Here is a 15,123-nt window from a genome sequence, read left to right on the forward strand (position 1 = left end):
CATGCTAGACCAAGCCATGCCAACTCTCCCCTGCACCCAATGCTGTAGCCTCCTAACTGGTTTTCCACTGGGTTGCCCCATGTGATCGATTCTCTTCAAGGCAGCCAGTGTGACTTTATAAAGTTCATTTTATCATGTCACCCCGGCTTTAAAAGCCTTAGCGGCCTTCCCATTGCCTGGTGATGCTCTGACCCCTGCCTGCCAAACATGGCAAGTCCTTTCTGCTCCAAGACCTTTGCACCTGCTGTGCCCTCTAGCATTCCTGGCAGAGGGCACAGCAGGTGCAAAGGTCTTGGAGCAGAAAGGACTTGGCTCCCCTGGCTCTTCCTAGATGATCTCCATCTCATGTGTCAGGTCTCAGCAGACACACCATCTCCCTGAGCTCCCCCCCTTCGGGCCCACCCCCATCCTCTCTATCACAGCCCTTGCCGTCCACAATAATTGTGTTTCTCCATTCCTTGACCTATTCACTGTTGCGTTCCCCAGTGGACTGCTGGAGTAGGCACTGCATCCATGTTCTTTGCCAATATACTCTCAGCTCCTAGTGGTTTCTGCCTGGCACATGGTAGGCACTCAATTACTGTTGAGTCAATGAAAGAAGTTCCCCCAGTTTACCTTCTCCCTTTGGAGTCTAAGAACACACAACCAGTCTCCGTTTTCCATGAGATAACGGACAGGCATTGTCCAGCTCTAGTCCTTTCCCCAATAAGCTGGTCAGACGCTCCTTGCCCCATTCCTCCCACTTGCTTGCTCCGAAGTCTACTCAGTCTGGCTTCCCCCTCAGGCTCTTCTCAGGATCTCCTCGCTGAGGGCTCACGAATGGCCGAACCCCAACGTGTCCTTTCAGACCACCTTTGCTCCCCGCCTTGGCGACTGTGGCACAGTGCCCCCCTCCCCTGCCACCTTGACACTCCTGCTACAATACAGTGCTCCCCTGGGTCTCCCTCCTCTCAGGCCACTCACTTTCCACTGACTGTTTCTTCTCCATCCCAACCCTTGTGTTGCCCAAGCCTGATTTCCTCACCCTCCGCTTGTCTCTATGCTCTCCCACGGAGCATGGCTCTCAGCTGAACCTCAGCCTCTCAGCTTCAGCGCATTCCACACAGGTCCACCATGTCCTGCCACCACCTAACAACGCCCGTGGCCAGGCAGCGCTGTCTCCTCTGCGCCCTGAATATTCTGTCGTCATTCACGCCTCCACACCTGTGCGCATGCCCTCCCTTCCACCTGCAATGCTCCTCAGCCTCCCCTCTGTCCTGTCAAACCCTGGCTTATCTCTCCGTAAGGCCTGGCCCACGTCCCATCTTCTCCCCGAAGTCTTCCCTAACCAGCTTGGCCCAAATGAAACTGCCTTCAATGAGCTCCCGTAACTTACTCTTCGGAACACTCAGCTCAGCAATTAATCCTATATTGTCTGCTCACGTCCATCATTTCTCACGCATGGCATTTACCTCTGCCACAAATCCTGAGGGCAGAGCATCGAGTCTCCCCTTCCCTGCAGGGCTTAGCACAGAGCTAGGACATAACAGACTCTCAGCACAACAGTTAAACCGGACTCTGGTTCCTCACTCAGCTCTCCTGCCCCCGCCTGAGGGTCCCTGACCTCATGAGCCTTTCCCGGCAGGATTTACTTGAGCCTCTCAGAGCTCAGCTCTGCACTGGCTCCAGTTCCCCCAGTTCTCTTTCATTGTGGGGCCCACGCCCACCCCCAAGGCTTTCTGAGCATCCAGCCAGGCTGAGAACAATGCCAGGGTGACCTCATGCTCTACACCCAGTTTGGTGTTGGCTCTGCTTTTTAACCACAATCCGCTGTTTGGCTGGGGAGCTGGGGGAGCAGCCACCAGCTCAGCTTTGGCTGTGCTAGCCCGGCCTCTCCAGCCTTCTCAGGGCTCCCCCACCCTGGCTCCTTCTCTTTCTGCCAGAGGTCAAGGGGCCACGCCTGTGACAAATGGGAAGGAAGCGGGTGTTTTGGCCCTGACCTGCACCCAGCTGCCAGGGTAGGGCTGCCCAGCGGAGGGGCCTTTCTGAGCTGCTGACTTCCCTGCTGGCAGGAAGGGTGGTTCTGAGCTCCAGTGAGTCTCCCAAACCAGACATTAATCAGAAAGGGGTCTTGGTCCCAGGGACCCAGCCTCCCATTAGTTCAAAGAAGCACCTCTTTCACCAGGAATAAGAACATCACCTCCACCCCTACCAGAAATGGCTCCACCCATTACCGAGGAGGTGGTGAGGAAGGGATAAATTAGCTTGAGAGATTTCTTTGGAAATAAACATCATCAATTCTAGGAAACAGCCTAAGCCGAGGTTGGGTAGTCATCTTCAGAACTGTGAAGTTCCAAGCCTTGGGCAAGAGAGAAGTAGACCCTCCTACCTATCAGTGAGGACAGAACAGCACCTGGGAGGAGACCCCGTGTGCAGTTCTGCCTGGAGCCAGTGACAGAGAGGGAAGCCATATAGACTCTGCATTTCTTTCTTTCTTTCTTTCTTTCTTTCTTTCTTTCTTTCTTTCTTTCTTTCTTTTTAAAATATATCTTATTGATTTTTTACAGAGAGAAAGGGAGAGGGATAGAAAGCTAGAAACATCGATGAGAGAGAAACACCAACCAGCTGCCTCTTGCACACCTCCCACTGGGGATGTGCCAGCAACCAATGTACATGCCCTTGACCGGAATCGAACCTGGGACCCCTCAGGCCGCAGACTGAGGCTCCATCCACTGAGCCAAACCGGTTTCGGCAAGACTGCATTTCTTAACTGCTCCCAGCCAGGCTGTCATTGGTGGGGACACAGGAGCCGTGGGACTTAGTTTAGCTCCTCAGCAAGCAGGCCCTCAGGGGGCCCTTTTGGGAGCTGCCCGTGTCCACGAGGAAGGCAGGCCAAACAGGACCGTGACACAGGGGCACAGATCAAGGTCAGCTCCGAAGCAGCTGACAAACCCAGGGACGGGGGAAGGGAGCAGGGCAGGAGGAAGGAGGGGATGTGAAGGCAGGCAGGCAGGAGCCCAGATTAAGGAGAAGGAAAGGGGAAGGTGGCCTTACAAATCCAGCTTCTCAACAGTCCAAGTGAAGGCTTCTGGAGCAAAGTCATTAACGTTATAAGTTGCACTTCGTTGGGTGGGGTGGCTAACATCTTAAAAAATGGGATCAGAACAAAAGCGGCAAAGCCCAGTTAAGAGAAGTTTCTCTAAAAAGGGGCGACAGGCCCTTGAGTGTAGGCAGCCCACCCTGGAGCCCTAACCGGCCACTCAAAGTGGAGACAGGCTGGCTGGGCAAAATGATGTGGGGTCTCGGCTGGGAATGCAGATCCGTCTGCTAGAGCTGCTACTGCCAAACCCAGGCCGGCAAGTCCATCTCTGAGGGCTGCCTATCAGGGTCGGTCTACTCGAAAGTCCCCTCCTATCATCTCCGTCCTTTAAGGGACAAATGAAGAGGACACTTGAAATAACGAAGAGGACGGAGAGCCGCTGTCTCAGCCCTCGCTGCCTCCCTGGGAACTTCTTGCCCAGCCCCCATCAGAGCCAAATGCCCTCACCAGGACGTAGAGCAGGATGTAGAGGTGGTGGGTCAGCCAGAAGCCCCGGAAGCTGCGGCGCCGGAAGTGGTGGGAGGCGAAGACGTACATGATGGCCAGGACCAGGAGCATAATAACCCCCGTGAGGCCTGCAAAATGAACAAGGGCTCTGAAGGGCAAAGGAGCGAGGCTGCTCCGGGCCTGCCGGGGGCCTGGATCCCTCTTCCACCCCACTGTCCTAGAGGGGGTGGGGAAAGCCCAGCATCTTCTCCCGTTCCTCTCCCTTCACACCACTGGCACAGGTACCTCTCGCTTCTACAGACCCTACTCATCCTTCATAGACTTGGTCATGATGTTTTTCAAGTACCTGTGTTTTATGTCTATCACTTTCCTGACTCTCAGGTTCACAAGAACAGGGTCAGGCTAGGCTAGCTTACTATTGAACCTAGTGTAGGGCCTGCACACCGTGGGAGTATACAAATGGATGTTGAATAAATGAATGGGGCTGGGACTCTGGACATGGCAGGCCCTGCCTTATGCAGTCCAGGCTTGTTCCCCGCCCCTGCAGCACTCCCCCCAGCTGCCACCGCACACAGCGTGAGCACTGTGAGTAAGTGCTACCCCGGAGGCCCCTCTGCACAGGGAACCCCAGGCCTGGGCTACCCAGGAGCCAGAATGGGAATGCAGGGGTCAGAGGATGGCCCCTCGAGTGATCGAGGAGGAGAGAGGCAGAAATCAGGAAGATGAGAGCCCTGAAGAATGGCAAAGCAGAGGTTAAGAAGGGATCTAACCAAAGCCTGACAAGTACAGAATGGAGAGGAGAGCACAAACACAGCCTTATCCTGGAAATCCCCGTGTGCAGGCATTAGCAGGCGCTCTCTGAAGTTTAGAGCAGATCATTTTAGGATTAAAAAAATAACAAAGTACAGAACTGTGCTTTGCTTCATAGAAGAGTGAGTGTAGAAGACGTGTTACCCCAAGGAGGGAACAGATTGAAAATGTAAGTAAGTTCAAGAAGTGCTTGAATAGATTCACAGCTAATAGCCCTAAAATGGGTGATTAGGGGAGTTAGGAATATGCCTTAAACAGTCCTTATCAAGACAGACTAAAAGGGGTGTGTGTGGGGGGGTTCTGCCTGACTTGACAAAGAGCCTGGTCCCTCCCCCCTGCAACTGGGGCGCAGTGTTTCTGGGAAGCACTGTCAGGGCAGGTGTGTGCAGCAGGGGAGAGGCGGGGCACCCCTCCCATCACACAGAGGGAGGAACCAGTTCAGAGCTGGGATGGGAGCCCAGTCAAGCTCCTGCCCAGGAGCGTCCTGGGGGCCGGAGGGCAGAGCGTGACTGACTGTGAGAGCCCAGTGAGTGCACCTGGGCCGCTCTGTTGGCAGAGAGAGCCTGGCAGGAGGGACCGGGCCCAGGAAAGTGAAGGGCTCTCACCTGGCACGGTCTGGAAGAACCACCAGTAATACCTCTGGGGGAACTCGGACCTGTGGGGAAGGGGACGCAAGGGAGGACCCTGAGAGGAGATGTCTGGGACTTCCAGAAAGGACCCTCCCGATGAGGCACCCCAACCCAGCCACAGTCCCCCTTTCTGCTGACTCAGGGCGGGGGTGGGGGCGGGGGCTCAGGCTGGTCATTGTCTCTCCTCTGAGCAGAGATCATTTGGTTCTTTCCACTCACAAAGAATACACCCTTTCCCCTCCCTACTCACCCATCATCGTGGAAGAGGCCAGGGAAGAGGCAGGCGAGGATGCTGAGCGGGCTGATGGAGAAGAGGTACACGTTCACCACGTGGCCTGCGCTGTGTAACACTGAGGGAGACCAGGTGGACGGGGTGAGCCTGGGGCAGCCGGGTGGGGGTGCGCAACCCACTCAGCCCAAGGCCAACTCCCGCCAGCCAGAGGTGGGGTTAGGGTTAGGGTTGGGGCCTGAACAAGGAACCTAGGGCAGCGGTCGGCAAACTCATTAGTCAACACAGCCAAATATCGACAGTACAACGATTGAAGTTTCTTCTGAGAGCCAAAAACCGACTTCTGCACATGGGCCACGAAGTTTCAATCGCACTGTATATGCGCACCCACATGTGGTCTTTTGTGGAAGAGCCACACTCAAGGGGCCAAAGAGCTGCATGTGACTCACAGGCTGCAGTTTGCTGACCACTGCCCTAGGGGGCTGGATTTCTGATCTCTATGAAACTTCCTGTTCCTCCCCACGTCCCATATACACCCCACCCATGAAGACAGCCATGAGTCTAAATTATATATTAGAAATCCATGCCTTTGGTTCCTCTCACAGAACTATCTTTTAAAACATAAACGTTGCAAGATGGCACATTTTGTACGCTCATTCTGGGGTGACAGTAACCTGTCAGGTGGAGGTGGTGAGGTGGCCCTGAAGGTGTGGGAAGAGGCAGTGGGGTGGGGGCGGGGGGTGCAGTGAGGGGCCCCTGGGCTTATTGCAACCACTTATGAGAAGGACATCCCAGACTCTCACTCCAGTTAAGCGCAGCGAGCACTCTCTCTGGGAGAGGGACCAGGGGCCAGTGGGGGGTGGGGTGGGGGGTGGAAGGACAAGAATGGAGGGGATGCCCGGGACCCCAGCCCTGCCTGTGAGCACGATGGCCGTGGAGGCGATGAGGCGGTGGAAGTCCACGGCGGCGTCGAAGGGCACGTAGCGGTTGAGGAAGGTCTCCCGCAGGAAGGTGATGAGGTTGCGGCACATGGTGAGCAGGATGTAAGAGAACATGAAGGAGATGCTGGCGGCCGTGCCCCGCGACAGGATGATGCCCACAAAGGTGGTCTGGGCGATGCCCGAGGGCGGCGAGGTGAAGGTGTAGTCTGCGGAGGGGCGGGGGGCGGGGCTGGTAAGGGGGCCAGTGCAGCTGAGGGAAGTCCCCCGCAGGCCCTGGCCAGCGCCGCCCAAAGTCGTCTCTCCATGTCCCCATTCAAGCTGCGCAAACACCAACCAGAGGCCCGGCCCCAGGGTGTCTGCCATTCACACACTAGGCCCGCTCCGTCCTCCCCCCGCAGCCGTCAATCAAGCAGGCCCCGCCCCGGCCGCACGCACAGTAGGCCCGCTCCAGGAAGAGGCCCGCGGTCACGGCGTAGAAGACGGCCACGCAGCCGATGTGGCGCCGGTAGTTCTCGATGAAGCGCTTGAACTGCTGCACGGTCTGGTGGCGCCGGCTGCGCTGGAACTTCTGCCGGTGGGCCTCGGTGAACAGCAGCGGCTGAAACAGCGTCACCCTGCGGGACAGCAAGCCTCGGCGCTCAGCTACGGACCCAGCGCTAGTGCAGCCCCGCTCCCCTCCCCCTCCCAGGCTGAGCTCGGGAGAAAGGGGCTCCGGGTGACTCAGGCCAAGCAAGGCTCAGCGTCCCAAGGCTAACATCACACTCTTCAAGCGAGCTGTCCATGTGGGGGCCCCTGGGAAGTAGTCACTGGGTCCGTTCATCCCAGGGGGACGCACTTCATCGACCCCAGTTCTCACTCACAGATAGCTCTCTCCCCTTCCAACGCCCTCCTCTCTATTCTCACTCTACTCTGCAGCTCAAAGGGCACCTCCTCCAGGGAGCCTGCCCTGACCTCCCAGACGGAGACGAGCATTTCCTTGAGCTCCGAAGCCCCTTGCTCTTACCACCGTTATTCCATTCATCAGTGGGACATGGCAATTCTCAGTGTACCAGGCTACCTCATACGAGGCTGTGCCTGGCCCCGAGTCATCAATGTATGCATGCTGGAAGGATGGATGAGCGGCCTGGGCTTAGGGGAAGAAGCAGGCGTACTTCTTGCCAAACCTCCGTCGAAGCTCCTGGGGAGGATCGGTGTCCATGGGGCACGGCAGTCGCTGTGGTGTCCGCTCCATCTCGCCATCACTGCGGGAACTGCGAGCGCTCACTCTGGGAGAGGGGCTAGGACAGGGATGCAGGAGGCTTGGTTTCCTAAGCCACGAGGTGCTCCGTGGCCCCTGGGCTGCCTCCATAGCCTCTCTCTCGAGGAAGGGTCAGAGCGCTCAGCCAGAGGACAGCAGGGTCCCCAGGGACCTAGCCAGAGAATGAGTTGCCTCCTGGGGGTTCTAGACAAGGCTGTCACATAGCTGTGCCCTTTACAAGGGCCTCCGACCCAGGCCAAAGGTGAGTGCAGGGCTGTGTCTGCAGAATAAGAAGCGTCTCTTTCTGATTTACATGAAGGCTTGATGTAGGTTGGGGGAGGGGGGGAGAGTGGCCGCTGTGATACCAGTCATTTTGGGGGAGAAAAAAGGCAGCTCCCTGGCCCAGCCCTCCCTCCGACATTCCCAGAGGAGGGCTCACCAGAGCTGATCCTGGCTGATGTAGGAGGCTCTCCGGCAGAGATCCTTGATGACTTCAGGCACCTCCACTCCTGCAAAATGCAGAGCTGGGCTAGGGAGCAGCTCAGGGCCCAGAGCCTCAGGAGGGCCTGGCTCAGATGTCCAGACACTATAGAGTAGGGGTGTCGAACTCAATCAGAGAAGGGGCCAAAATCTAAAATCCAGCCTAAATCGCGGGCCGAATGGTTTACTGAACAGTCATAAACTGACAATGTCATAAACTGACAGTGGAGTGCAGTGATGACAGCGCGGTGCGGGCCACATTGCAAGGCCTGGCGGGCTGGATTTGGCCCGCGGGCCTTGTGTTTGACACATGTGCACTAGAGGGTCCCTGGCCATTACCCTGCCTCTGGGTGCCCCAGCCTCAGCCTGTGTCCCCAGTGGGAGCTAGCCTAGCCACCCTTGGTCAGGGAGAAGGCCTCAGGCAGGCTCCCCTGAGTGTGTGCTCACCTTCAGACTCACTCCTGGGATGGAATCAGGCTTACGGGGTGGAGTTAGGAACTGTATGCAACCCGTCTGCTAAAACCATTCTGTCACAAACCCCGCTAATGACCCTCCAGCTTAAAATCTCCTTGAAGTTAAGGGTGGAATCTAGGTGGTGCATATATGGGAGATTCCATTTTCCTGTGTTGGAAAATGTTCATGAGAAAATGTTGGGGGTGGGGGTGGGGGATGGGGGGTTGGGGACCCTTCCAGGAGCTGCCCACTGTTCCCTGTCTGGGCTCAGCATTTAGGGACAGGGCGGGACTGAGCAGCCAACCCAGGTTCTCACAGGAGAACCTGCAGGTCACTTCCAAGTGCTAAACCAATCCCGAAGATTACCCTGGTCTACAGGCCAGAGGCCAAACGTGACTAAGCGAATTTAATGAAACCAGAGTGTTGAAAACAAAGTAATCTATCCCCCCTCAAATGCTTTAGCAAATAAGCAAATGTGGCAAAAACGGTAACAAACGACAAATCTAGGTGAGGGAGAAAGAGATGCTCCTTTAAACTCTAGGGTTAAAATGTTTCAAAGTAAAATTTGGAGGAAGCAATAAAGTACAACAATTAAAAGTCAAATGGGCCCTGGGCTGGGTAGCTCTGAGTGTCGTCCCAGTACACAAAAATTGCAGATTTGATCCCAGGGCACATGCAAGAAGCAACCAATGAATGTATTATAGAAATAAGTTGAGCAACAAATATCTCTCTCTCTCCAATAAGATTTCCCCCCATTAAAATGCCAAACAAAATAATACTCATTGCTAACCTTCTACTTAATCCTCCTTTCCCAAGCCTGGTCCTTCCTCCACCCCAAGGGTTGTACATCCGGGACTCTGGCCTGGGTTCACTTCAGGCACCCACCCCTGCTCTGCCCTCAGGCCTGGGTGCCTGGGAAGGTAAAAAGCTGCAGAATCAAACTTGCTGGGTCTGCACTCTACCACCTCTCCTCCCGCCCTGAGCACGGGAATCCCTGACCAGAAGCCCAGCTGTGCCTTGTCTAACGCGCCCCTCTCACTTGGACTGCTCAGCTCCCCCAGGCTCTCCTAATCCTGGGAGGGGCTGGTTTGGTTTCAACATGCCCCAGTGAGAAAAGAATCCCAGGCTGTGAAGACACAGTAACAGCTCAGAGCAGGCCACAGGCCATCCCTCTGCCTGCTCTCTGCCCACTCCTCACCCTGATTCTAGCCCCACCCACTGAGTCAGACAGAGGAGGGGCAGGAAGTAGGGGGAGGGAGGCAGACAACAGAAGTGGGTGTCCATGCACTTAGCAAACATTTACCAACCACTCCTCCAGGGAATAAAGCGGCGAACAAAACTAGAACACCCACCACTACCAGCCACCCCCGCTGAGGTGGGCATGGCCAGGGCAGGGCTGTAAAGAGGAGACACTGTTTCCCCTCTGCACTGGGCTCCCGGCTTAGGGTTCTCTGACAAGAAAGAGCAATTCCAGCTGCCATTCCCCACGCCATCCTGACCCTGCACACTCCACCAGCAGGGCTGCATTGTGACTTTTGTGGGTCTTGGCACCGTTGTCTTCCTGGGCCTCTTCCTCCATTAAAAAATAAATTTAGCCAACACCGGTTTGGCTCAGTGGATAGAGCGTCAACCTACAGATCGAAAGGTCCCAGGTTCGATTCCAGTCAAGGGCATGTACCTTGGTGACAGGCACATCCCCAGTAGGGGGTGTGCAGAAGGCAGCTCATCTATGTTTCTAACTCTCTATCCCTCTCTCTTCCTCTCTGTAAAAACTCAATAAAATATATTAAAAATATATATATATGTAATAAATTTAAACTTATATTTAAAATAATTATATTGGTGTAAAGCAGCGGTGAGGAACCCTTTTTTTTTTTTCTACTAAGGGCCATTTGGATATTTATAACATCATCTGAGGGCCATACGAAATTATCAACTTAAAAATTAGCCTGCTATATTTGGTCAAACATTTAATTAACTCACCCCTAATGCCTTGGCAGGCCAGATCAAATAATTCTGCGGGCCTTACACAGCCCGTGTGCCGGACATTCCCTACCCCTGGTGTAGAGAATATAATCCAGGCTGGATGTGTCATTACATATTTATTATTATTATTATTATTATTATACTCATTCTCTTTTCTGATTTTTTTTTTCTTTCTTGTCTTCTGCTTTTCAAAGAAATAAAAAATTTCCATGGATTCCCAAAACACGCGGGCCTTGTGTGCCGTCTGCCCTGCCTCCGGGCCCCCTCACCTTTGACACAGAGCTGTGTGAAGCGGAGCTCACTGTCGTGGTCCCGCAGCATGAAGTGGAAGTCCTCCCACGTCAGCTCCTCCTTGTCCTGGAAGCCCGACTCCCGGAACATGGACTCCACCACCGCCGCCAGCTGGGCCTTGGACAGGCAGTTGTTGGAGATCTCGATGAAGGACCTGGGGGTTGGGGGACGGGTGCTGTCAGGCCCTGACCAGGGTCCTGGGGCCTAGACACAACGGCCCACTAGCCGTCCCACCAGGCAGGCCTTCAGAGCCCACACGGGAAGACCCCAATGGGCCAATCCCAAGCCCCCTCTTAGCTCTAACGGTCTCTGGTTCTGTGGGTGAAGAGATGGGGCCCCTGCTCTTTACCCTCCTGCTTCTTCCTCCACGCCCCACCCTTTCCCCTGCAGTCCCTGCTCTAACCCAGTCTCCTCGCTGTCCCCTTGGACCAACCTCAGCATCCTGATGAACTCGTCCTTGGAAATGAGACCATTCTCATCAAAGTCGTACATGCGGAACATAAGGCGGGACTTCTCCTCAGGGGATCCTGCGAGAAGGAGGAACCTATGAGTGGCCCAGACCTCCTGCCTAAACCCAGGCTGGCCAGGAAGGGCCTTACACGAGTGTGACCACTGCTGGCCACAGCGAGGGGTGCTCTGCTTCCTGATTCTATTGGGGCGCTCCCAAATGTCTGCCATGGCTAGAGACCTGGCTTCCCCATCTCCAGCAGGTCAGCTACCCCTCAGCCTCAGTCTCCAGCCCCTTCCATCTTCTCCTACCTGGACAGTCACTCCCTCCTCCACTACCTTTCATGAAGACCACCAGGATGTCCAGGAACTCCCGGAAGGACAGGTAGCCATTGCCATCTTTGTCGGCCAGAGAGAACATGGACTCCACAAACATGTCCTGGGGCTTGAGGCCCAGGGACTCAGCAAACTCGACCCTGCTGAGCTCACATGTCAGGGCCTCCTGCACCTTCTGAGATGAGTCCAGGGGCAGGGTCCCCGCGTCTGCCTGGTCGATGTCCAGCACCTGCACTTGGGCAGCGGCAGAGGGAGGGAGAGAAGGAGACAGGAATTCCCTGACTTGAAGGCCAGTTGAGCCTCCTCTCAAGGTCTCTGCCCAGCACCCCCTCCCCTAAGCACTACCCCAAGAGCCCTGTGGGTGGTCCCTGTGGCCATTTAGTCTACAGAACCTTGGCCTTGTGCATTAGCTGATTGGGCCAGGGATGCCCACTTGAGCCACTGGAATTGGGACTGAGAGGTCCTAGATCTGTCTTGCCGGAGCACAAGAAAACTCAAAACTCACAAGAAAACTCAGAAGTTGTGGACCGCCCTGTTCCTCCAGGTGCTCAGAGACACAGAGACACAGCCAAGCAGCAGCACCGAGGAGGAGGAGGAGGCAGCCTCGAGAGGAGTGGCCTTGCTTGCTGACAGCTTTCCCTTCCCTGGTCCTTTCCAGGCCAGGCCACAGTCCTCTCTTTGGAATGCCCAAGACACTGCTCTATCCCGAGTCATCTGACCCTTCATCAATGCTGGCTTGAGCAGGTTGCTCTTATGTCCAGAGTTTTGACTGAGAGAAAAGCTCAGCTGCATTGAGAAAAAGCTGGGCTTGGGGAGGGGAACTTCTCATCATGAGCCATCTTTATCCCAGCCAACGGGCTGCCCCAGCGTAAGGAAAACAGACGGTGAAGGAAGCACGCAGGCTGCAAACCGCAACACCTGCTGTTCCTGCCTGTCAACTAGAAGCCCCTACTTCAAGCCTGGCTATGATGTCATGAGGTAAACCTTGCTGCTTGAAACAAGGTGCTTTAGCGGAAAGAGCCTGGGGCTAGAGGCAAGAGACCCAGGTTCATGTCCCAACTGTGCCACTGTCTCACTGCGTGGCCTCGGGCAAGTCTGTTCAGTTGTCAGGCATTCATTTCCTCACCTTCCCTACCTATCTCACAGGGTTATTATGGGAACCAACAAGAGAGGCTGTATGAAAAAGATCTCATTTCAAAGCTGAAGCGCTGAAAGAGTTGGCAGCTACCCTAGGAAACAGTAGCACACCCTCACCTCCCAAAGAGAACAGGGAGTTCTCTTTCACAGCCCTGCCAGGTCCTGAACTGAGCGGAGATGCCTGCCTGGGCCCTGGCAATGAGTCAGCCAGCAGGAGGACCCTCCATTCTAGTACACACTCAAGCTCAACTTGTTTGAAGAGTAAGTGGGGTAGCCAGGTGCACACAACAAATGACCATTAAATGGTTCCCTCGTGGATCCTTTCTGCAGGTAGCCAACCCTGCTCCTTCTCCTCAAACACGGATTTTTTGCCCTTTTACTGGGTCTCTTCCTCCTCCTCCTCCTCCCCCTCCTCCTCCTCCTCCCCCTCCTCCTCTTCCTCCTTTTTCTCCTTTTTCTCCTTCTCCTTCTCCTCCTTTTCCTCCTCCTCTTCCTCCTCCTTTTCCTTCTCCTCTTCCTCCTCTTCTATTCCTTTTTTTTTTTGTGTGTGTTAATCCTCACCTGAGGATATTTTTCCATTGATTTTTAGAGAGAATGGAAAGGAGAGGGTGAAACATTGATATGAGCCCCTTTCTTCTGAGCCCAAACTCTTTCAACTTTGACTCCTTGCCAAATCTCTCCTCCACCATGATTTTACACCTGCCTGAAGCTTCATCTACCTTTTCTGAACTCCTAGACCACTTTTTTCCTGGGTCACTTTTATAGCTGTCATTCTTTGCCAATTATCTTCCAATCTGAGCGCATCCCATCTTCCCATGGGATGATAAACTCCTTCAGCGGGTGCCCATGCTGTACTACCTGGTATCTCCCAAGCTTCTCCTCTCCGCTGTTCCGCTCAGGCTGCCTTTATTTTCGTGCCAGATAGGGGTTCAAGTCCTTGCATTTCTCTTCCTATCTTATTTCTCCACCACCTCTCAATGGCTCTCAGAGGTCTACCAGGTAGGCACTAATACCCTCTGGAGGTCTCTGGCAGCTACACGCCTCCGTGGAGGAGTGGCTAAAGGCTCTCGCCCTAGATTTCCGCAGCCTTTAAGTGAGGGCAGAGAACCTGGGCAGCCCGGAGGAGAGAGATCGCCACATGCAGACAAGCCCCTTCCTAGGAAGCCGCCTCTCTGAAGTCTCTCAGGTGGGTGGGATTGGAATGGGGGCTGGAGCATCTCCTTACAGTAAGGACAGGTGACCTGGCCAAAATCACAGTAGAGTTGATTCTTGGCTGTGATCTCTGACTTGCCCTGGAGTCACCCCAGGCCTTACACAGGTAAGGGCACCATCACAGACAGACGTGCAAGAACAGATCTGATCTCCCATACACACCTGGGAGAAAAGGTGCCTGAAAAAGGTCTCCAGGAGGTGGCTCCGCTGCTCCCGCGTCACGGCCGCCCTCATCAGCTCCTGCTCCCGCATCTCCCACTCCTGGAAGCTCAGCCCACTCTCCTTCAGGGCCGCCCGGAGGTTCTCCACCAGCGCCTGCTGCTCTTCCTCCAGGTTAAACTGCAGCACCTACGGAGGCAGCAGGAGGGAGAGCCACCGTTTGTCAAGCCCTCTTGGGTCTAGGAGCTTTCTGTGACTCTTGTAGGGGCCCCTGGAAAGAGAGTCCTTGCGAAAGACATACTGTCATTTCCTGGGCTCAGGGGTTACGTGGTTTTCTTATACGTGCAGAGTCACATACACAGATAAAGCATTCTTCCCTCCCTGTTCCGTATTGGAGGAGGGGAAGGCAGGGAGGCCAGAGGATTGAGGGGACCATGAGCCAGACACCCAGAGCTGAAGATCAGCCTCTGATTGACTTCCCTCCAATATCTTTAACAAATCATTCCAGCCTGAAATCAGGGGACGGGGAAGAGCACCCAGATTCTTCTAAGGAATCCCAGCTAGGACCTGCCCCAGTGTCCTTAGAAAGGAGGGGCAGACTGTGAAAGAGGAATAGGGGACTGTGGAGGTCATATCCAGCAGGTCCAGAGCAGAACAGATGTGCTCAAGTTCATCTCTCTATCAGGTACCACAGCCAGTAGCCAGAAGCCAGAAACGCTGTCTGGCCCAGTGCTCTTCTCCCTCCTCCTGGCTGGCGTGTCTGTGGACAAGGAGCGAGGGGCCAGCTGGGCCGCACCAGGTCATACTCCTTGGGGATCTTGAGCAGCAGGGTGCGGCGTCCGCGGTTGTTGGAAAGGATGAGGTTGACCTTCTGCGGGGGCCGCAGCTGGATGGTGCGCAGCACAGAGAGCCTGCAGTCCAGGACGCGGACCTGCCCGGGTTGCAGGTGCACAAGCACAGGCCGGCAGGGCTCCTTGCGGCCCTGCCATTCCAACGCTGGGGAGAGACGGGGCTGGGTCAGCCGTGGCTCTAGGCCTGCCCTGCACCAGCACACCCAGAGGAAGAAGGCCCAGCTCAGAGCTGGAGTTAGGTCAAGGCCTCCACAGCCGCTTGCCTCTTTTTGGGTTCTGAGGGACCCCCCCTCCCCAATAGTCCTGCTGTGCATCTAGCCCATGAGCAGAATAACTACCATTTCCTGAGATATTTATTACCATGTGCCCAACACGGTATCAAGCACTTTACATGAACGA

At 55.1% G+C, this 15,123-nt stretch overlaps 1 protein-coding gene across 2 annotated transcripts in view; it reads right to left on the bottom strand.

Moving 5' to 3' along the window:
* DUOX1 (dual oxidase 1) overlaps positions 1-15,123 on the bottom strand; it is a gene marked incomplete at its 3' end in the record, with an annotated part of 33,208 nt that overhangs the window by 4,119 nt on the left and 13,966 nt on the right. The window contains exons 17-28 of one of the 2 annotated variants that reach the window (XM_084903053.1): positions 14,670-14,869; positions 13,877-14,062; positions 11,369-11,594; positions 11,016-11,109; positions 10,561-10,736; positions 7,812-7,881; positions 7,287-7,412; positions 6,571-6,749; positions 6,111-6,341; positions 5,216-5,315; positions 4,942-4,991; positions 3,527-3,654 (exon numbers count right to left, since the gene is read on the bottom strand). In XM_084903053.1, the coding sequence (XP_084759179.1) occupies positions 3,527-3,654; positions 4,942-4,991; positions 5,216-5,315; positions 6,111-6,341; positions 6,571-6,749; positions 7,287-7,412; positions 7,812-7,881; positions 10,561-10,736; positions 11,016-11,109; positions 11,369-11,594; positions 13,877-14,062; positions 14,670-14,869 (1,766 nt within the window). The remainder of the gene's footprint in view (positions 1-3,526; positions 3,655-4,941; positions 4,992-5,215; positions 5,316-6,110; positions 6,342-6,570; positions 6,750-7,286; positions 7,413-7,811; positions 7,882-10,560; positions 10,737-11,015; positions 11,110-11,368; positions 11,595-13,876; positions 14,063-14,669; positions 14,870-15,123) is intronic. The other variant, XM_084903054.1, reaches the window with a different exon arrangement.

This window comes from Pipistrellus hanaki (genome assembly GCF_964339955.1).
Source record: "Pipistrellus hanaki genome assembly, chromosome: 1".
NCBI lineage: Eukaryota > Metazoa > Chordata > Mammalia > Chiroptera > Vespertilionidae > Pipistrellus > Pipistrellus hanaki.